This window comes from Rhinichthys klamathensis, unplaced genomic scaffold, assembly GCF_029890125.1.
Source record: "Rhinichthys klamathensis goyatoka isolate OS25496 unplaced genomic scaffold, OSU_Roscu_1.1 h1tg000196l_1, whole genome shotgun sequence".
Classification (NCBI taxonomy): Eukaryota; Metazoa; Chordata; class Actinopteri; order Cypriniformes; family Leuciscidae; genus Rhinichthys; species Rhinichthys klamathensis.
In genome coordinates this window covers 8,611,118-8,634,074 of record NW_026606722.1, presented here as the reverse complement: position 1 = coordinate 8,634,074, position 22,957 = coordinate 8,611,118, and the positions used below count along the sequence as shown (strand labels likewise).

Sequence of the window (22,957 nt, the reverse complement as noted above, 5' to 3'; positions counted from 1 at the left end):
TCTTTCCTCCAAAAAATAAAAATAAAATTCTCACTGACCCCAAACTTTTGAACGGTAGTGTACACTGCCGTTCAAAAGATTTTATAAAGAAATGAATACTTTTACTGCATTAAATTGATCAAAAGTGACAGAATATTCCATTCCATGATTCAATTTCAGATAAATCCTGTTCTTTTACGCTTTCTATTCATCAAAGAATTCAAGCAATTTTGTTTTTATCGAGGTTTCCACAGAGATATGAAGCAGCACAACTGTTTTCAACATTAATAATAATCATAAATGAGCAGCAAATCATCATATTAGAATGATTTCTCAATGATCATGTGACACTGAAGTCTGAAGTAATGATGCTGGAAATTCAGCTTTGATCACAGGAATAAATTACATTTCACAATATGTTCACATAGAAAACGTCATAATAATATTTCAAAAAATTTCCTGTATTTTGGATGAACTAAATGCAGCCTTAGTGAGCAGAAGAGACTTCTTTCAAACATTAAAATCTTTTGAACGCTGGTGTAGTTCAGCAGGATCTCTATCACATGTGATTTTACACTCCTCCGGAGACGACCTCACCTCTGTACTCTTAACCTCAGGTTTCTCAGGATTGTCCCTATAAGAAGTGCACTGCGCATCCCTTGGGATAAACATTCCTGCTAAATGACTGACGGATTACTTACAAGATTATGTTGACTGTGTTGATTATGTTCAATTTCACAAAATTAAAATTTATGCAATGATTTTTAGGCAAAACAATGGTATATATAGCATGTAAAAAGCCTTGAAGGTGAAGTGTGTAATTTTTGATATAATATTTTCTTTTGTCTTGTTTTCTGGACATCAATAGAGATGTAAGAAAAAATGGGGTTTAGAAAATTAATCTTGTTTTCCCTTTGAATTTATTTTTGACCCAGTTGTTTTTCTTGCTTTCAGGCCATGAATTAACAATTCGTTCCCACAACTTACTAATAAGTCAGCACGTTTTACTAATTAATTCGCTCGTTTTAAGTGAATTGTGTGCACAATATAATAATTTCTTTCCCACGTTTTAGTTAAATCGTGGCCATTCTGTACTAATTTGTTCCCTCGTTTTGATTTAACAAAAAGGATCTGTCACAAACTGCTCTGAAACACAAAGGTTGTGGATCCAAATGCAGTATTTATTGAACAGGGTAATCCAAAGACGTAATCCAAAGTACAGGCAGGGTCAAACACAGGCAGGCAGTCCATACAAACAAACACAACACGGCAGGGAACGCGGGCAAAAGAGTAATCCACAGAACAGGCAAGAAATCCTAAAACCAAGAGACATGAAACGAGGGAGAATGCTCGGAAATGTAGTGCCATTGCACACTGAGTCCGAAATTCGCATCCGAAATTTTCGCACGTTAAAAAAAAAATTCGACCTCACGTTAAGTCAATCACGCTTGCACACTGCCTCCGAAACTTTCGTCCGTCATAAAAAAAAAACGATAGGTTACTGACGTAACCCCGGTTCTCTGATAACATGAAGTGAGGTATCTCACTATGGGAACGCCTCTGGGCGTGTCCGATCGCGGAAGCACCAATTACACCACGTCTGCCAACTATGGCAGACCAATCGCTGCAGCGATCAGGGAGTCCCGGCTCCCTGTATAAAAACGCAGCTACCTGCCGTTTCGTCATTCTCCGCATATCTCTTCTCCGTGCGAAAAGGCAAGGAGGGCAATGTTGTGAGATACCTCACTTCATGTTAACAGAGAACCGGGGTTACGTCAGTAACCTATCGTTCTCTTTCTAACATTCGTTCGGTATCTCACTATGGGATATAGACAACTCCCGTATTGCCGATATGCTGACGAAGCAGACTGAAGAAGAGGGGATATAATAATACTGAATCATGATCCCAGACGGAAGAAAAACAGAATGATATGGGGACAGGTGCCCCCTTATTGAAACCATCTAAACCTCCTCCTGACTACTTACTCCCAAAACTGAGTGTGCCAGAGAGGGTTCCGTAACATCCAGTCTATAAAAACGGATAAATGTGTGCGGAGAGGACCAGCTGGCCGCCGCGCAAATTTCTTGAATAGAAATACCCTTGAATAGAGCCCAGGATGTAGCCATCCCCCTAGTAGAATGCGCTCTTAGCCCTACTGGTGGCTCTATATTCATGCTTCTGTAACATAAACCAATAGCCTCCACCACCCAATGAGAAAGGCGTTGACGGGAAATAGGTTTTCCCTTGTAAGAGTCAGCCCATGAGACAAATAGCTGGTTGCTCTTACGCAATGAGTGGGTTCTCTGTACATAACTGTACAGCGTGCGAACCGGACATAAACAGTGTAACCTCTCCTCTTCTGGAGAAGAAAAAGGAGGAGGATGAAAAGCTGGCAAATCCACTGCTCTTACGGTATCCGCGTGATCATATACTTTGGGCACGAACGCCGGGTTAGTTTTGAAATAAGCTCTTTGACCACCCGGAGCGAACTTCATACATGAAGGGTGAACTGATAACGCCTGTAGTTCACTCACTCTTTTTGCTGTTGTAAGAGCAAGTAACAGAGCCGTTTTTAAAGCGAGCAGCTTTAAGGCAATGCTATCAATGGGCTCGAACGGGGCTTTTGAGAGCGCGCTCAGGACCACAGACAAATCCCATGGCGGGACCAGCGTCTTTGATACTGGGTGTAACCTACGTGCACCTTTCATAAAACGACAGACTAGAGGGTGTTGACCCATGGTAGCCGAATCGATGCCAACATGACATGCCGATATGGCGGACAGATAAACCTTCACCGTGGAAAAAGCTCTGCCCTTATCCAGGAGGTTTTGAAGAAAACACAGCACATCTGAAACAGAGCACAAGAACGGGACAATGTTCTTATCTGCACACCATTCCTCAAAGACTCTCCATTTTAGGTTATATAAAGAACGAGTCGAGGCCGCCCTCGCGTTCTGAGTTGTCTCAATAACCCTTGGAGGTAATCCGGCTGCACACAGATTCAACCTCTCACGGGCCAGGCCCAGAGAGCTAACTTCTGAGGGGAGGGATGGAATATTTCTCCCCGTGCTTGTGAGAGGAGATCCCTGCGTGTTGGTAACTGCCAAGGCTGGTCGTAGAGCAGTTGCGCAATCTCCGCAACCCACAGTCTCCCCGGCCAGTACGGCGCGATCAGAATTAACACATGTCCGCGCTCCCGAACCCTCCGTAGTGTCGGCTCGATCAAGCTTAACGGAGGGAACGCGTACAGTAACACGTCTGGCCACTTGTGGGCTAGCGCATCCACACCCAATGGTGCATCGTCGCCGACCAGAGAGAAGAACAGGGGACATTGTGCGTCTTCGCGCGATGCGTAGAGATCTACGGCAGCCTGGCCGAATCTCTGCCACAACATGAGGATCACCTGGGGGTGGAGTCGCCACTCCCCGTACAGGGGATTCCCTCTGGACAATAGATCCGCTCCCCTGTTCATTATCCCCGGGACATGCGTCGCGCGTAAAGACAGGAAGGTCCTGTTGCTCCACATAATCAGTTTCTTCTCTACCATGTGAAGCGTCTGAGAACGCACTCCTCCCTGCCGATTTATGTAGGCTATCACCGTCGTATTGTCTGTCCTGACCAATACGTGATGATCCTTTAGAAAATGCACGAAATGTCTCAGAGCTAGAAACACTGTCAGTAGCTCTAGAAAATTTATGTGCTTTTCTCTTAGTGCGGGAGACCAAACTCCTCTCACTGTCCTGCCCTCGAGCACTGCGCCCCAGCCTGTGAGCGATGCATCCGTCGTCACCACTTTTCTCAGTACGATCGGACCCAGAGGGCATCCTGTCCTGAGAAAAGACGGGACTCTCCAATGACAGAGAGCGCTCGTGCATTCCAGTGAGACGCGCACTCTGCGGCTGAGGCGGCTCTCGGGGCGGATGCCCTGTGACGCTGTCCAGTTCTGAAAATCTCTCATACGTAACAGCCCCAGGGGAACCACTGACACAGTTGAGGCCATCAGACCTAGTAGCCGAAGACACATCCTGAAAGAGACTGATCTCCCTCGTTGGAAAAGAGCGAGGCAGCTGTGAAAAGTCTTGATGCGATCCTCTAATAGGAACGCTCGAAACGTCACAGAATTCAACCTGAGACCCAGGTAGACAATTTCCTGAGAAGGAGATAGACAACTCTTCGCTTGGTTTATCTTGAAACCTAATCTCTCCAGATGCGTCACTAGTGTGTGTGTATCGCTCTCTGCCTGCCGTCGGCACGGCGCGCAGATAAGCAGATCGTCCAGATATGACGAAATTCTGATCCCTGATCTCCTCAACGGAGTCAGGGCTCCTTCTACACATTTGCTGAATACTCGAGGCGCTAAAGCTAGGCCAAAAGGTATTCTCGTGTACTCGTATGCTGTGCCCTGATAGGCGAACCTCAGATATTTCCTGTGCGCAGGAAAAATATCTATGTGAAAATATGCGTCCTGGAGATCCACCGAGGTGAACCAGTCTCCTTGCCGAATATTTTGACACAACGTTCTGATAGACAGCATTTTGAATTTGTATTTTCTCAGGTGTCTGTTGAGGACCCGTAAATCCAGAATGGGACGGAGACCTCCCCCTCTCTTGGGAATCACAAAATAACGGGAGTAGAAACCCTTGTGGCTCTCTTCCGTTGGAATCACTCTTATAACTCCCTTTCTCATTAAAGAGGTTATTTCTTCCTCTAAAACCAGAGCTGCTTCCCCTTTGGCCACTGAAATTACCACTCCGTTGAACAGAGGAGGTTTTACAGCGAATTGAAGCCTGTATCCCCTCTCTACAGTGGTTAATACCCAGGGATGAACTGCGCATGCGCGCCAGTTCACCGTCTGAGCAGCGAGTGGGCCCTTCCCGTCTTCGCTCACTAGAGGTGCCGCAGCACACTCTAGCGGCAGAGGGGGGGGAGACCGCTCCAGTGACGGAGTTATATTGGTCTTTATTTGTGATTGTTTTATTCTCTTGTGAACTTTTTCTCTTTTTTTCACATTCTGCGCCCTCGGTCTTAGACCTGGATGCGTCAGAGGAAAATTTATTTTTAAACAACTGCTTGTGAACGTTAGACCTTCTTCCCCTGTAACAGACCTCGAAGGTGGAGGGGGAGATGATCTCTTGGGGGGCACTAGCAGAACGGTGGCCACATTCCCGCACACATTGGACTCTGAACTGTCCACACAAACACTTTTCACCTCTGAAAACCTTCTCCTTTTCCCCGCGGGAGGGAGAGAGGAATCGTTCTGAAGGGATGGGACAGAGAAACCCTGGGTGCTGTCTCCCAACCCTTCCTGATGCAGAACTGACGTATCAGGTCGACCGCCTCTTCTTGTTCCCCTGGGGGGCGGGCGATCGGTGTTTCGCTGCTGCGGCCGCGAAAGACTGTTTAGGTCTAACGAAACCTGGTTTTGGTTGTGGGGCCGTGTTGCTCGGCTGTTGTGGTGGGGCAGAGCGGGAAGGCTGATAATCTGGGTGCCCTCCTCTGCCTGACGGTCTGAAATTCGGCCGGTTCGGGTGATAAGGCCGAGCCGCCGGTTTTCTGGGGAGACAGACCTGGAAAGCTTCTCCCTCCTTCTTTCGCAGGTCACACTGCTGCCGCATCGCCGTTACTGTCGCGCCGAACATGGCTTTTGGATCTATCGGAGCATCCAGAAACTCTGCCTTCTCTTTTTCAGAGAGCCCTGACAAGCCCAGCCACAGCGATCTCTCACCCACTACTGCTAAGCCCATACTCCGTCCGCAACTTTGAACTGCTCCGCGGGACGTGCGCAGGTTCAAATCTGCGATGACACATATCTCCTCCCAGAGCACTGGGTTGGGAGATCCGGAATCCAGCTGACGACCCATCTCCTCTAAAAGCTCCGCTTGATAGGCTGTTAGGAGGGACGTCGCGTTCAAAGCACGGACGGACAGTGCAGTTGATTTATAGATCTTCTGAAAAACAGAGGCGGCGAAGCGCTCTGTTTTCCCTGGCAGCGACGCTCCGGTTGAAGAGAGCGCCGCCCTGCGGCCCGGGTGCAAGTGATTTGCCACTGAAGTTTCCACCGGGGGAGGATCCGCCATCCCTAGATCCTCCATTCCCTGAACATCAAGCCTCGAGAAACCCTTTACGGGCATTTGATGAGAAAAAGGCTTGTCCCAAAACTTCTTCATCTCCGTCACACAGGCCGGGACGGCCGGAATGAACTGCCTTGCTGGCGGGAGACGTGACGGAAGTCTCTTTCCATCGTACAGGTCTCTTTCAGCCCCTTGACCTGTCTGTTGGGAAGGCCAGTCGATCGATAATCTAGCCGCGGCCCTGCGACAGACCTCGATTAGATCCGAATCCGTCTGTACAGGGGAGGATGAACTCTCATCCTGTGCGCTCGGCGGCCTGGACTGGTTCGGGGGAAGAATGGCATCTTCGTCATCGTCGTCCTCGTCCTCGAGGATGTTCGACAACACTTCATCATCGTCATCTTCCTCACCCGCTAACGGATCATCGAACAGCGGGGGAAGGACGGGAGAAACCTTCTCCATCATCTCTGCCCATGAGGTGGTGGTCCGGGGACAATCCATGGGTTCCTCTCTGGGTTGAGCAGAGAGGCATGGGTCCGATTTTCCACCGACTGCCACGCGGAGCCTTCTTTCTCGGGTCTTAATCGAGAACGTAGCACAGTGCGGGCATCCCTCGGGGTTGGACAGCGCTGCCTGCGCGTGTTTAGCGCCCAGACAGGAGATGCAGAGGCCGTGTGCATCCTTAGCAGAAATCCACATTCCACAGGCACACGGATGTGGAGGGCGACCTTTCCCTCCGGGGCTCTCCGGTTCTATCGCAGTGGCCATGATGGGGCTAGCACTCTCTTCGTACGGTGAGTTCTCACCCAACGTGACAACTGGTATGGAGCTGTGCTGCGATTAGAGAGCTGTCGTTTTCCTTGTCCTTTTGGTGCGTGGTAAGCGCCCAGAAAAACTTGGAAAAAGATAGAGGACTTAAGAGCAAGAAAACTCGTCTTGACACGTTAGTTATCGTACTCTTAAGTGACGAAGTCACTCAACGACCTAAGGAAATATAGCGTTTGGGACGTTACCTGTCGGCTCCGTCTGAAAACTGTTAAGCAAATAATTCCCAAAGTCGGCTGAGGACAGCTGCCGAAATCTTCCACGGGGAAGAGAGCGAGAATGACGAAACGGCAGGTAGCTGCGTTTTTATACAGGGAGCCGGGACTCCCTGATCGCTGCAGCGATTGGTCTGCCATAGTTGGCAGACGTGGTGTAATTGGTGCTTCCGCGATCGGACACGCCCAGAGGCGTTCCCATAGTGAGATACCGAACGAATGTTAGAAAGAGAACGGATCGGGTTCGATTTTCTGCGTTTTTCGCATCCGTAGCAAGCAGTTTGAATGGTGTTTGAAAGGTGTTTTGACTATTCAGAGCCACCGAATCACGAATAGGAAAACGAAAACACGCATACGAAAATTTCGGACTCATTGTGCAACGGCCTTAAAGGGATACTTCAGGATTTAGCATTAAAGGAGCCGTATGTAAGATTGTGGCCAAAACTGGTACTGCAATCACTTTCAAATTACTGTAGAGCGGTGTATCCCCTCCCCCTCCTCCCTGACTCGAGGTTGCCAGATAGACTGCAGGATCCAGCAGGAACGTAGGCTGCTACAAGAAGTGGTAACTAGAGCAGAGCTGGCAACCCGGATGCAGCAACACTACTGACTTTGTGATTGGTAGATAGGTGGAGGGTGGAGCATCAGACCAAAACACAACATGACAACATCAACATCAGTTGAGGGCTGCAACTTCACTTTTTAAATGACAATATCCTGGCCGGACTACTGTTGTCAGTGATATAAGTATTTGTAGTGAACATGATTTCTTAATGTCTAGTGACATATCAGGGCCATTTTATGATTAATTGAAATAACTTTCTTACATACAGCTCCTTTAAGCTTTGTATTAGTAGAAAACCTGTAGTATTTTCAAATTACCATGCTTTCCACCCTCATATCCCCCTGAGACGAGAGATTTATGTATTTTTTGTCTGAAAAAATCCTCCGATGACGCAAAAATCTTAATTTTGCGTCATCGGAGGATTTTTTGGCCAGAGGCTAAAGACTACAGTCAGTACTAGGGGCTGTCCCGCATGTTCTCAACGTGGGATCTCACTCACAGAATGTACACATAGTGTCAGCCATCTTTTTTTGGAAGCTAAGCTAGCAGGCTCTTGTTCTGTGGAGAAAGCTGAGTAGTAGGGGTTACCATCCTCTTTTTCCCGGACATGTCCGGCCGTCGATGTCCGGGATTCAGCTTTTGCTTTCTGCAGTCGCCATTCATTGTTTACATGCACAATCTAACTGAATTCATTCCGATTAGTGAATATGAATGTAGTGTTTACATGAACGCTAAACAAGTGATCGGTTGATGTGTGTTTTAACATTGCTAAGAAAATTCCCGCTCCTCCGTGAGAGATACGAGACCGGTGCGTCTCACAGGTGTCGCTCATCAGTAATCACGCCACCGGCCTCGCGCCTTTCTCCCGCGGCCCCACAGTAAACATGACTCGTGTCGTTCTCCCGCGGCCCTCACTCGTCCTGCTCGCCACAGTAAACATAATGAATGGCGACTGTAGAACGCAAAAGCCGAATCCCGGACATTTTCGGGCAGACTCATCATGGAGACTCACTAGCAGCCTAGACTTGTTGTTTAACTACTGTGCTCCGTTTTCCGGTAGGTGTGGCCTCCTAGGGCAGCGAAGCAAGTGCATTCTGGGAGTTGTTGTCTTTCATCCACATAAGCCAAAAATACATTTTCTGGCTTTTCTCAGTCTAGAAATCTCTAAATTCAAAAATAATTTCACATTTCTTCTACATAAATGACCCATTTTAAATACACATTCATCTTTCCAGAGGTGAAGTATCCCTTTAACACTAAACAAGACTTCACAAATAATGACTGAGAAAACCAGGCTTATATGGGGTGAGCTAAACAAGAGAATGAGACACCGGTGAATGTGAGAATGGATGAAGAGTCCGGGCAGTGAGTTATGGGAGATGTGGTTTGTGAGGGAATGACAATAGTCTGATGTGGAGTGCCCTCTGGTGGCTCTCAAGGTCACTCCAGCTGGTAACCATTACAGGAACGAATGGGCTCTATGCACGGCGGTATTTCCGGTGAAGGTCTAAGGATGCTGGATTACTTCCGCCGATCGTAGAGTCCAATGCTATACCGAGAATTTATATTGGTTTTTATACTCTATTGCTATACTAAAGAAACGTTAGTCACAAAAACAGACAAAACAGACACCCCTCATTTTGTTTATGCTTCTTTGTTTATTATATTAAATAAACATAACTATATATAAAATTACATCCAAACGTATTAAAGTTTCGTTTCAAAGACGAGAGGACAGTAAATTTTGAAGACTCTGCCATAATCCCGTTTTCCTCGGTTTTCCTCCGCTTTAAATCTCCCCAACCGGAAACGCAAGAGCATCCTTGCGTCAAACGCGGAAGTTATGCGTGCATATAGCCCATTACAACGTTGCCACGATTTAGTAAAACGAGGGAACGAATTAGTAAAACGTGGTGTTGACTTATTAGTAAGTTGTGGTAACAAATTGTTAATACGTCACTTAATACGCCATTTAAGTCATTTAGTTTAATAAATGATTTTAATAAGTCATTTTGTTACTCAAGTAAATGTACCTTGATTTAAGAATTTTTAGATATTTGCACTAGAAATCAAGACAAAAATTCTAAGCAAGAAAACATTTTCTTTTTGTAGTGGCAATTGAATAGTACACAGAAAATAGTTGTCATGGTATGTCATTCACAAGTTGTTATTGTTTTTGACAAACTATCTCTTAAAGTCCCCCTGTAGTAAATAATTTTATCCCTTAAAACTCATCTTTTTATGACGAAAATGACATATTTGTAAAAAAAATCCTGTGAAAAAAAAATCATCATGCCTTAAAATAGCTTGAATGTAACTCTACACCCTTTGCAGAGCCATAAATATGCTAATTATCCCCGCCTCCACTCACTCACGCTAGGTGAACTTACTGAGGTAAACGCTGCACAATGGTATTGCTCTTTACAACATCGGACACATAACGGTAATTAATATGATTAGCCTTTTGCTTGAGTATGTTATCAAACAGCTAATAATGTGTTAATGAGTTAAAGGGTTAGTTCACCCAAAAATGAAAATTCTGTCAGTAATTACTCACCCTCATGTTGTTCCAACCCTGTAGGACTTTCGTTCATCTTCGGAACACAAATTAAGATATTTTTGATTAAATCTGAGAGCTGGATCACTCCTCCATAGGCTTATTAAGGGATCGAAACTGCAATATCTGGCCGGCCCAAAAGTTATGAAAGACATCGTTAAAATAGTCCGAGTGACTACAGTGGCTCAACCTTAAGTTTATCAAGCGACGAGAATACTTTTTGTGCGCAAAAAACAAACAAAAATAACGACTTTATTCAACTACCTAATCATTTCCTTCTCTGTACGGCCGTGATATTTCACGTAGTGATATTGCGCAAAGCTTCTAGGTTGCACGTCACACGCAGGCTCACTATTGGCCGACGCTGGTCATGTGTGTGATGCGTGACGTACAACCAAGAAGCTTTGCGTAGTTTCACTACGTGAAATATCACGGCCCACAGAGAAGGAAATGATTAGTTGAATAAAGTCGTTATTTTTTTTTCGCACAAAAAGTATTCTCGTCGCTTGATAAACTTAAGGTTCACTCGGATTATTTTAACGATGTCTTTCATAACTTTTGGGCCGGCAAGTTTCGATCCCTTAAGAAGCCTATGGAGGAGTGAGACAGCTCTCAGATTTAATCAAAAATATCTTAATTTGTGTTCCGAAGATGAACGAAAGTCTTACGGGGTTGGAACAACATGAGGGTGAGTAATTACTGACAGAATTTTCATTTTGGGGTGAACTATCCCTTTAAGAGGCGTGGGAAACCAAGGTCGTTTTTTGTTGGTGTTGTAAAATGATTATCAATGGCGTTCCCTCTGTGTTCTCAGAGCTGGCGGATCTGCTGGACTCTCTGCGGTGTCTTCATCTGTGTCTGACTGATGCTGAGAGTCAGGAGGACCTTCATCTGCTGGTGGAGCTCCTGCTTCAGACAGACTTCCAGCAGGCGTTCGTCATGCACCGTAGCGTAGCTCTCGGCATGAGACGCCTGTGCCCACCGTACCCGCTCACCACACACGCTCAGCAGCTCAGAGACGAGGTACCACAGCTCTACTCATCTGCCTAACACTGGCCATGTAGTGGAGTAGCTCAGATAACAGGGAACGTTCTGGTAAGGTTATACTTCCGGTAACGTTAAAGGAGAACTCCGGCGCAAAATGAACCTTTGGTCTAATTACACATTGTTACCTAGTCAACCGTTATCTGAGATTTGTTTTCATGATTATCGAATGTAAATAGTTTTATCTCTACAAACAGTTTAGCCTATAAAGCTAGTATAACGCTAGTATATTGGGCATAGTCTAATGACAAATAAAAATCGCTTGTTAATACCACTAACAAGGCTCAAAATAGCCCCACACTAACACGGTAGCATAATGAGGGTCCCTACCTTCAAACCGAAGCATTGAGAACTTTGTCAGTGTCCAGACAGTTTAATAAGAAGATATTTTAAACATACAGTCAACTTCGCGTATACAGGCAGAAGCCATATTTGAAATACAGCCTTTACCAGTCGATCTACGAACGCCGATCCAAGCCTGCTGTTCGCGCTCACCTTATCACAACTTGTAGCTCGTTCACATTCTCACCAGCGCACTTGGATCGGCGTTCGTAGATTGACTGGTAAAGGCTGTATTTCAAAGATGGCTTTTCAACAGCGCTGGGATTTTGAAGCAGATTTTGTAGCCTACATTACAAAGATGGATGCCGCCGTCGCACATCACTCGTTCGAATCAGCTATCGCGTCTGTTTTAAGCGATTTGAACGTTTCCTTTTTGTTAAAAACCGAGCAAAGAACAACACTCGGAGTGTTTCACAATGTTTCTCCGCCGCTCTGCATACGTCATCTCCTACATCGCTCTGATTGGTTTTAGGTCTATCCGCGACGTCCGTTGGTGACGCCCCTCTGGAAATGATTTGTCTATGACGCTTTGCCAGACCAAAACTCAGTTACAACTGAGAATGATCTGGTTTTAACCAGGCTAGCTATATGTAACTTTTCTTCTAAAATGAATCCTCCTTTTATTGCCTGTGTGTGAAGGGGTTGTAATCACACATTACAATGATCCACTTGTCGGGTTTTGCTATTACCTCTGAAGGCCAGTATTCCTATTTCTATGTGAAATCTCCGGGTCGGATTTTCTGCGAAATCCATCGGATGTGACGTGCATGCGCGCTCACGAGCCTCTCTCCTTTTTATATATATAGTCTATGCGACGGCACTGCAGCTGACGACATGGAGTCTGATAACACCCAAAAACGACCTGCCTCCAGCACAACACAAACTCCACATAAATATAAAAAACAAAACAAAAATGTATCTGCTGAAGCTCGTCAGGCCAAACGTCAATCGGATCGACTTAGGACGAAAACACGGATCAACATTTTTGAACGTTTGAATTATGGAGAGACCTCAGCTTTGTTTTAGATACACGAATAGTTAGTGAAATGCCTTATGCTAGATAACACCACATGTCGGCTAAATGCAGTCAATGTAACGTTATCATGGTACGAGCATGGAGCATTAGTTCAACGTCAAGCTGATAAAAGTAGCCTATTATTCTAACGTTGCAGTGGGAGTTTACATGAGTTTCCAGCATGTTGTGTGATGCTTTCTCCGTTGTGTTGAAAGTCTCAGTGTGGCCGGTAGTGAGTGCTCGCTCTTGAGTTTGAGCACTCACACGAGCACAAGCGCTCTTGTTGCAATCTGAAACATCACCGCTAGAGGCCGCTAAAAACTACATATAGCACCTTTAAGTGAAGGACTCGGGCCGGGGAAATCCAAAGGATGCGACTAGGGTGGCCATTTCCATAACACCAAAAAGTAGGACACTTTGCAGCATTTAGTGAGGCAAGAATAATTGCGTAGGACTCTGGTGTACTCGCAACTACAATACAATTTTGTCCATCATATCGATGGTATCATGATACAGTGATTCTGAAATAGCCTATAGAAAAGAGCATAGGCCTACTCTATTCATTGATAGACAATTTGATCTACGACATATCTCGATGTAGACCTGTGTAACAGAAGAGGCTAAAAAGTGTCTTTGTTCACAGTATTTGTATTTATTCAAGACATTGTGATGTCTGTTTCAAAATCTGACCACTGAGATGAACCTGTCTTGCAAAGTGCACAGTGCCTGAAAACATAACATTTCTGGACTTCTGGAAATAAAAGAAATGCATAAATAAACAAATAATGAATGCGAAAAATAAATAAATACACATTTTAGTTCTTAACAAACTTGCAGCTTAGGCGACAACAGCACTTGATATAAATTCGTACTCTTTTGTCCATTCCGGATTAAATAAGGTCTGACGTTTCGGCATGTTAACGTTATAATATGACGTAGCCGGCACGCGGAGGCTTGTTTACGATTTTAACCAATGATATATCAGATATTTATTTGACAGGGGGCTTAAAATCCGGACGTATGGTCACCCTAGATGTGACGTTTATGTGCGCTGCCGAGAGCCTCTTTTCCGTTATGACAGATGAAATGAATGCTTATACAATGTTCAGGATAACGCAGAAAGAGCCGTTCTGTACTGTAATGTCAATGTGTCATACAGATCTAGCCTAGATCTGATATAGCCAGATCTATACAGATCTCACACAGCCAGATCTATACATAAAAACTTTATATCTAAAGTATCATAAATACTTTATATATACTTTTAATCGAACTATCATCTACACTATCAACAGTGTAATTTTAATCGGGTGGTTGATTAGGATTTCACTTTTCTAACTTTAGTTAGCGTGTAATGTTGCTGTTTGAGCGTAAAAAACATCTGCAAAGTTACGATGCTCAAAGTTCAAAGAAAAGGGAGATATTTTCTTTTACAGAAATTGCTTTTTAAGGACTACAACAAACGGCTGGTAGGAACTACAATGAGCTTCTTCACGGGTTAGTGTCATCACAAACCCTTAAATTTACATAAACCCCGCCCCCGGAACACGATTTATAGATGATCAAGACAGAGTATGGTAATCAATGACTAGAAGTCAAGATACACATAAGCTACATAAATTCATAAACTAACCATTCAGAAATGTTGTCTACATGTTGTCACTTCTTCTTGAGTCTCTCCATCTTTGTCTGACTCCGGTTTGAACATAAAAGGCTAAAAGTTTTTGAAATTTTCAGGGCATGTGTGTGTGTGTGTGTGTTAGCAGCTCCGATTACCTCACACACACATGCCCTGAAAATTTTAAAAACTGAAGCTCTTGAAGCTCCGCCCTCTGTGCCGGGAGCAGCAGCTCATTTGCATTTAAAGGGACATACAAAAAAACAGTGCATTTTTGCTCACCCTCAAAAAGTGACAATTTTAACATGCTATTAAAAAATATCTGTGGGGTATTTTGAGCTAAAACTTCACATACACACTCTGGGGACATCAATGTCTTATTTTACATCTTGTGAAAAGTGCATTATACCACCCCTTTAATAACCTCATATGTTGACATGATGCTGGTGAATTGCAGAACTGGTGCAAAAATATCTATATCACTATGATCAGATGATTTCTGAACTGCTTTTCTCACCGCTGTCATGTTGTTGTGTTTATTTTTGTTTATTGAGAGGAAAGCGTGCACCTCGTATTTACATATTCATCTAAACGTCGCTGTCAGCAGCGTGGACGGCGTCTTTGCAGTGAGTATTTCAGTGCATTGAATCACGCTCAGTCTCTTGTACGTTACTCTTGCACAAGCTTTAAGCTGCAGTTCATTTAACGTCCACCGGTGTCGCTAATAACAAGGGTTATCTGAATTCTACATACAGCCCCTTTAGTTGTTTTTAGAACATTTGCAAAAAAAATTATATATATTTTATATTTTTTTATATATATGATATATATTTAACATTTTAGTTGGACTTCAGTCTAATGTTTTGTTAAATGTTACTACTTAGCTTTTACTTTTTTAAAGATAGTTCAGAGGACATTTAAAAGGAACATTCCCATAATACTTACTACTAATATTAATTAATTATATGAATATTAATTGCATTAGTCGCTAGCGTGTCTCTTAGGATCAGGGGAGTGACGTTCACTTGTACAGCTCTTTATTAGCTGGCCTCCGTTACACAGTGATGACGTATTTTCTTAGGCCATCCCGTAATTTTCTTAGGCCATCCCGTAACTTGGCATCGCCCTGGTGGCCTCAACAAAAACCCAATAGGATTTTTCCATTACCTCTTGGATTATTGCAGAAAATAAGGTTTGTGACTAACAAAAGCTTATGATTCTTGCACGTTTTGTTCATTGCTTCAACGTCACCATCTCTAAGCTTCCAACATCTTTCAGCCTTTTTTAAAAACATTTTCTACCTCACTGTAAAAAATTATTTTGTGGTGAAGTAAATACTACTGAAAAAAACCACAATGTAATTTACATGAAAAAGTTAGTTCAGGCAAGAATTAAAAAAACTAAGTAAATTCCATATCAGTACTTAATTTTATTAAGTTGATATTTACGCTTTCATTTCTACTCGCTTGAATTAAGTAAAAATTACTCAACTTTTCTGATACTGGGGTTCCCATCATGCACTTGACCTTGAATAATTAATGAGGTTGATTTTTCACTGGTTTCCAGCTGTATTTACACTGTTTTATCATTGCTTTTGTTGTTAGGATTATAGTAACTTGCCATTTTGTGACATTTCGAGTAAATTTTCTGCTCAAAATGACACATTCAAACACAAAAACGATCCATCAAATGTTACCGTCATTGTGCATTCTCTACCAAGTACTGAGGTCTTTGCATTCACATGATGTTTAACATCTGACATGATGTAGTATAAATTACTTAGAAGTTCTAAGTAAAGCACATACTGGTATAATTCAATATTATTGTTTGAGTGAAATGTAATGCAAAGGAAATTTCAACTAAATTGATATTACTCAACCTTTTACTAGCCAAGTTAAAATTTCTTATTTTCTTTGTTACTTTCACTTGACTAGGTTAAGTAAAGTTTACTTAATTCCATATTCCAAGTAAATTTAACTTAAATATTTCTAATTAAAGCTACTGATAAATATGTTTAGGTTTTTACTTGGCATATCGTTGTAAATGTACTAGCATTTTCTGAGTGAAAAAAGTTGCCTAGCTTTTTTCAAGTAAATCCTACTCCAAATTTTTTTCAGTGTACCTGAGAGTTTGAGCTATAATCATTTGTAAGAGCATGATTAAAAACGCCTTTGAAAGTGGACGAGTGATGAGTTTGCCTGTTCTGCTGATGACGTTTCATCTCCTCGACAGCCTCTAGTCCTCATTTAGACACTTAGCAACTGCCTTTTACAAGCCAAGTAAAGGCCTTTTTTTTTAAATCACTGGGTATTACTGATGTATTTTATGTCATAGAATAAAACGTGAAAGTGTCTTGAGATTGTGCTCACCACACACCTTATTTTTAAGCATTTAACCAAGCAAAAAAAACCATTGATTTCTGAATGATGGAACCGGAAGTGCACAAATACGTACTCGTTTCCGGGTTTTGGCCTACGAAAATACATCATCCCTGCAGCACTCTATAACTTTTAGATTATTTTTTAAATTGGAGAGTGAAGGTCAAGTAAAACACATTGCATTGTGGGGTATGATATTCTATGCACACTGTATACTATATTGTATACTGTACCCTTGTATTATGCATTTTATATTGCATTAATAGTAAAAGTAGTAAGCCATTCTGAACTTTTTTACCTTCTTATTCTGTGTCCTATTCAACTCGAAAGAATGCAATAGCGAACAACTCTATATTAACTCTAGTTAACAGGTCACAAAGCTAACAATTAGCTATTTTAATATGCATAGATATGCAAGTAACTCACAAATATAGTTTAGTTCACAAATTTAATTTAGTTTTTTATCTATATTTTTTTAATTGAAAGTTTGAGGTCGGTAAGATTTTTAAACGTTTTTGAAAGAAGTCTCTTCTGCTCACCCGGCTGTATTTATTAGCTAAAAAAATATTTTTATTTTTACATTCTATTGTAATGCATTTTAAAAATGTCATTCATATTTATGCTGGCATAGCTGAACTTTCAGCATCAATACTCTTCATTCTTTGATCAAAGTTCAAAAGAGCTTTAAAAATAGAATAGAACAAAATAATATAAATGTAATTTTTATTATTATTTATTTTAAATAATTCTTTTGTAAAATTCTTAATGTCTTTAATGTCACTTTTAATCAATTTAATGCATCCTCGATGAATAAAAGTATTAATTAAAAATTTAAAATCTTACTGGCCCCAAACTTTTGAACGGTGGTGCAAGTATATTTATAATCAAATATATGTTTACATTCAATAAAATGTTTTTTTTTTTTTGTTGTTGTTTTTTGCACAGAGCTAAACGCATGAGAATGACTCTCTAAAATCAAGGACCACAATGGAAATAAGTTAATGCAACTTTATTGTGTCATCCTTGACAAAGAAGTTGTAATACAGTTGTATTGGTACTTTTTATGTCAAATAAACTCCAACTGAAACGCAATGCATTCTGGAATTGCATTCTCGATTATCTTAGAAGACAGCATTAAACAGCCATTGTGTTAGAAGCTCACCAATGATGCCTTAAAAGGCTGTTTTATTCAGGAAGCTCACTAGATTTTGCACCGCGGCTTATATGTGAATCTGTACTTTTTTGAGATGTTTGTAGTCATTGTACTTGAGCAAAGGCACCCGGGGTGCTTAATAAGGACGTGGTAATTGGTTGATCTGCCCTGTGGCAAAGCATGAAGCTGGAGGAAGCCATTGGCTGTTGCAATCCGTCACTGGCTTACAGACTGAAGTGTGATGCACTAAGACTTCCTGGAGGCCAGAATGAGATCTAATGGATTATTACAATCTGTGTGTGTGTGTGTGTGTGTGTGTGTTGATTAGTTTGTCAAATGCAACACAGAGTTGCACAATTTCATCACTTAATAATGAAACTAGCATGAATTTTTTTTTTTTTTTTTACAATAACTATAGAAACATGTTTTTAAAAAACTAAATATGATTTTTTTCGTATCGACTTTAAAATACAAAAAAATGGTTGAATATAAGTTTGTATCATGATTTGTGCCTCAACCATTTTTAAGGTTACCATATTATAATCAGATCTAAAATGAAACTTCTTTTGTTTGTTTTTGGGGGTTTTTAGAAGGAAACCGGAATGACCCTAATTTTACGTTTGTTTGTTTTTTTAATTGTTTTACCTAATCAGAATGGTACGAATCTTGGTAAAGGTTTTGGCACTTGCTATGTGAACGCAAATAAAAAATCATGGACATGATTTGAAAAGGTTAAATAGTCCTGAAAAAAATAATCACACAATGCAAAAATGAGCGCATTGGAAGTGAAATTCATTTAATCTAGTGGAAACTTTTGGTACTGCACCTGAACAAAATCTTACTGAAAGCGATTTTTTTTAAGATATCAACCTTAAATTTGGAGCACAGCTTGTTTAGATTTATGGCTTTGATTTTTGATTTGACTAAAAAAACTGAAAATATTAAATAAAATTAAAATATAATAATAAAAATCTGCCATTTCTTTAACCAGAGGGTTAAATTTGTACAATTGGGTGGTGCAAAATGTGCATGAAATGTAATGAAAATGTATTTGACTTTCTTTTAATGATCGATAAGTCATAGTGATGCTTGTCTAGAGGCTTAAAGGTCTAGATTAAATCTGACTAACTTGACTCATCCATGTTCTTGACTCGTGTCATTGGTCCACAGGTGGAAAGTGTCCTTCACTCCAGTAAACACACTGAAGCCACAGAACTAACAGGCCTGTTGACTTCACCACACCTACAGGTAAATGATGAGGGAAGTCACACAGCGTGTCCTTGTTGGCATCTGTATAATTTTCCTACGTTTTAATAGACACACACCCTTTGACATCAGCAACACATATGGGAATTTTCTCCTCACATTTAAAAGCTGATAAGCCTTTTATTTTGCTCATAAATGCATCATTCATTCATTCATTGCTATCATAAATATGCAAGATGATATGGTTAAATGCAATTAATTGTTTGCATTGGTAACACTTTACAATAATGGCTCGTTTCCACTGAGCGGTACGGTACGGTACGGTTCGGGTCTGTAAACCATGATCCGGCTAGCGTTTCCACCGCCAACAGTACCCTTACTTAAAAGGCGTGGTGTTTGCCGGAAAGAAGCGATCAACGTCATTTTCGCGCGAAGAAGAAAGCGACATAGTAAACAACTATGGATGACATACTGCAGATCTTGTTCTTGCTTCTCGGCATGTTTGTCACAAGAAACAAGCGCCGGCATTAGGCGTTTCTCAATACCAAGTAGCCTACGCAAAGTCCGACTCAGGAGAATGATCCCGAGGACGCGAGTCCAGTAATTCTGCTAATGGAACAGCGCGTTCTTGAAAGCGCCAATCAGCTCGCTCTGCTACTCCGGTTATCTCTGTATGTACATTTTAGGCAACAATAAAACGAAATAAAAACACCACTCTGCTTCTTTTCGATTTCATTTAAATACATTTTAAACATTATAAGCACACAAATGTGGTTCAGGCAACGCATAGCCTATTTATTTTATTCACTGCATGTATGTAGCCTATATTTATAACAAAACTAAATATAAAACACAACCCTGCCTCTTTTCGTTTAAATGTAAAAAAATATTAAACATATTCCAGGCAATATGTGCATTGGTACAAATGTTGCAATAAACAACATTACAGATGGTCTTGTAATAAAATAAAAAATGACAAAACTCAACCCTATCTCTTTTTGTTAAATTTCAGTTTTATCAATAATAGCCATTATAAAAGTATAAGTAAAAGGTACAAAAAGCTATACAGTAAAGCTTTAATAACATAAAGCAAACAATTCAGTCAAATATACAAATTCAGCGCTCAAATGAAACTGCCTTCTGCCAAAACTATTGGCCAGGGAACGAATTATAGATTCACGAGACCAAAGATCGCCTGTTAGGTCTATACAAGACAAATTATATCTCATGTTTAACCACTACAGACAGAGGCGTCAGAGTCAGCGGCAAACATCAGAACGACTAGCCGAGGAAAGGCTGTTCCAGGCCGGGGTACTTGAGCGCCGAGCGCCCTGTGATTGCTTGGAATGGATCTCACAGATTTGAGCTTTAAAAAACTACATTCTCGCCTGAAAAACTCTTAAAACTACATTTCGTGACACAATAACAGTAGTATTATATTTCAACTGTATATTAAAAAATGGCGCTTCTAATGCCCTTGTAGCACGCGCAAGTGACGATACTCTGTCAACCAATCGTTCCGGGTTACTTGACTGTAACCCTGTTCCCTGAAAAAGCGGAACGAGATGCTGCGCTGCTTAGCGCATTGGGAACGTCTTTAATCGTGACCCGCTGTGAATATAGTGTGTAAACACGTCGATAGAATCGACCGGAAGTAATATAGCCTCGGTCGGTGACGTCATCGTCGCGCGCCCGTGTGCACTCGCGCACACTCGCGCGCACCCGCGAGGCTATAAATAGATGAGCCGCAGGTGCATCGTCAGGATATTTTGTCTGAAGAGCAGTCCTGGGACATCATCAGCACGGCAAAGTAGCGCCTCGTTCCGCTTTTTCAGGGAACAGGGTTACAGTCAAGTAACCCGGAACGTTCCCTTTCAAAAGCTACAATCGATGCTGCGCTGCTTAGCGCATTGGGAACGAGAATACCCACGCCGCCGTGCTTGAAGGTGTCTGGACTCCTTACGGTTGTGTAGGTGTGCTCACAAGAACGCAAGAAAGCCCTAGATATTAGCTTGTGATGTCGACTCAAGGACATGAGAGCCCGGATTGGCATGAACATCTAAACCATAAAACCTTATGAATGTGTGCGGAGAGGACCAGCCTGCCGCATCACAAACATGCTGTAAGGGGGCACCCCTTGCCAAAGCAGTAGAGGAGGCGACTCCTCTTGTGGAGTGAGCCCTTAGACCCGTTGGCGAAGCTTGGCCGCGCGCCTCATAGGCAAGAGCAATAGCATCCATGACCCAATGTGACATGGTCTGTTTAGTAGCGGCAGCACCCCTGTTACTGCCCCCATAACAAACAAATAGTTGCTCTGACTTACACCACTGGCTAGTACGGTGAACGTAGGCCTGAAGAGCACGGACTGGACACAGTCTGTGAGATCTCTCCTGCTCCAGCGTTGTGAATGGTGGAGGGCAGAAGGCCTCAAGAGTGACCGGATGTACAGCTGAAAACGGTACTTTAGGCAGGTAATCAGGATGAGGATGCAAAATCACTTTCACCATTCCTGGGGCAAAGTATAAGCAGGATGGCGATATTGACAGAGCCTGCATATCCCTGATTCTTTTTAGAGAGGTTATAGCCATAAGAAAAACCATCTTTAGGGTCAGAAGTTTGTCAGACGCTGACTCTAGAGGTTCGAAGGGGGTCTCAACCAGACCCTCTAGGACTATAGCTAAGTCCCATGTAGGGATCTTGGTTCTTACGGGAGGCCTCAGTCGTCTGGCCCCACGAATGAAGCGAACGAGCAAAGGATGTCTCCCAAGTGGCACCCCGTCAACTAAGGCGTGGCAAGCCGAAAGAGCGGCCACATAAACCCTGAGAGTGGCGGGGCATGTGCCTGTTGATAATTTTTCCTGCAGGAAATCCAGAACTGAAGCAATCTGGCAGTTGACCGGATCTGCATTATGTACAACACACCACCTTTCAAAAACACCCCATTTGTTGGCATAACTCTTTCTAGTGGAGGAAGCCCTAGCACTTAGAATAGTCTCAATAACGGCAGGCGAAAGCCCAGTGTCCCTCAGTTGGTACCCATCAGCGGCCAAACATGAAGGTTCCACAGGTCGGGCCTGGGATGGAATATTGTGCCCTCTGCCTGGGACAGAAGGTCCCTCCTCTCCGGAATCGCCCATGGCGAGCCGTTGAGGAGAGATATTATCTCCGAGAACCACATTCTGTTCGGCCAACGCGGCGCTATCAATAAGAGGCAAGACCCTTGCTGGCGAACTCTGGCTAGAACTCCCGGGAGCAGAGCCACTGGAGGAAACGCATACAGGCGCATTTTGGGCCATGTGTGCGCCATCGCATCCAGACCCAGGGGGGCTGGGTGACTCAGAGAGAAGTAGAGGGGACATTGCGCTGTCTGATGGTAGGCGAAGAGGTCCACTTCCGCTTTGTAAAATCTGGTCCAGATCTGATCGACTACTTCTGGGTGGAGTTTCCATTCCCCCGTCAGCAGTTTCTGTCTGGACAGTAAATCTGCTCCCACATTCTGGTGCCCAGGGATGTACACTGCCCTGAGTGACAGGAACTTCTCCTGGGCCCAGAGGAAAATCTGCCTCGCTATTTTGTTCAGATTGCGTGAGCGCAGACCTCCCTGGTGATTTATATAAGAAACTGCCGCTGTGTTGTCCACCCGCACTAGGACATGACAGCCTCTCAACTGAGGGAGAAAGTATTTCAGGGCCAGAAATACAGCCATCAGCTCGAGGCAGTTGTAGGGATGCAGCGATTACCGGATTTCACAATTAACCGCGCTTTAAAACGTCACGGTTAATTAATCGTAAAGACTATGCTACACCGAGTGTTCTGCACGGAACGGAACTTTTGCACCCAACACAAAACGAAAACAGTTACACCAGCGGTGCACCAGCTTAAAGTGCCGTGCTCGTCAACCACTATGGCAGAGGGACTAAGCAGCGACGCTCTATTTCCACCGAAAAAACACCTTAAGGGCCTGTTCACATATCGCGTCTTTTGCGCG

General features: G+C 42.9%; 1 protein-coding gene across 1 annotated transcript in view; it reads left to right on the top strand.

Moving 5' to 3' along the window:
* Positions 1-22,957, top strand: part of pals1b (protein associated with LIN7 1, MAGUK p55 family member b) — a 71,679-nt gene that overhangs the window by 3,535 nt on the left and 45,187 nt on the right. The window contains exons 3-4 of the mRNA XM_056262856.1: positions 11,028-11,236; positions 18,934-19,011. Of these exons, the coding sequence (XP_056118831.1) occupies positions 11,028-11,236; positions 18,934-19,011 (287 nt within the window). The remainder of the gene's footprint in view (positions 1-11,027; positions 11,237-18,933; positions 19,012-22,957) is intronic.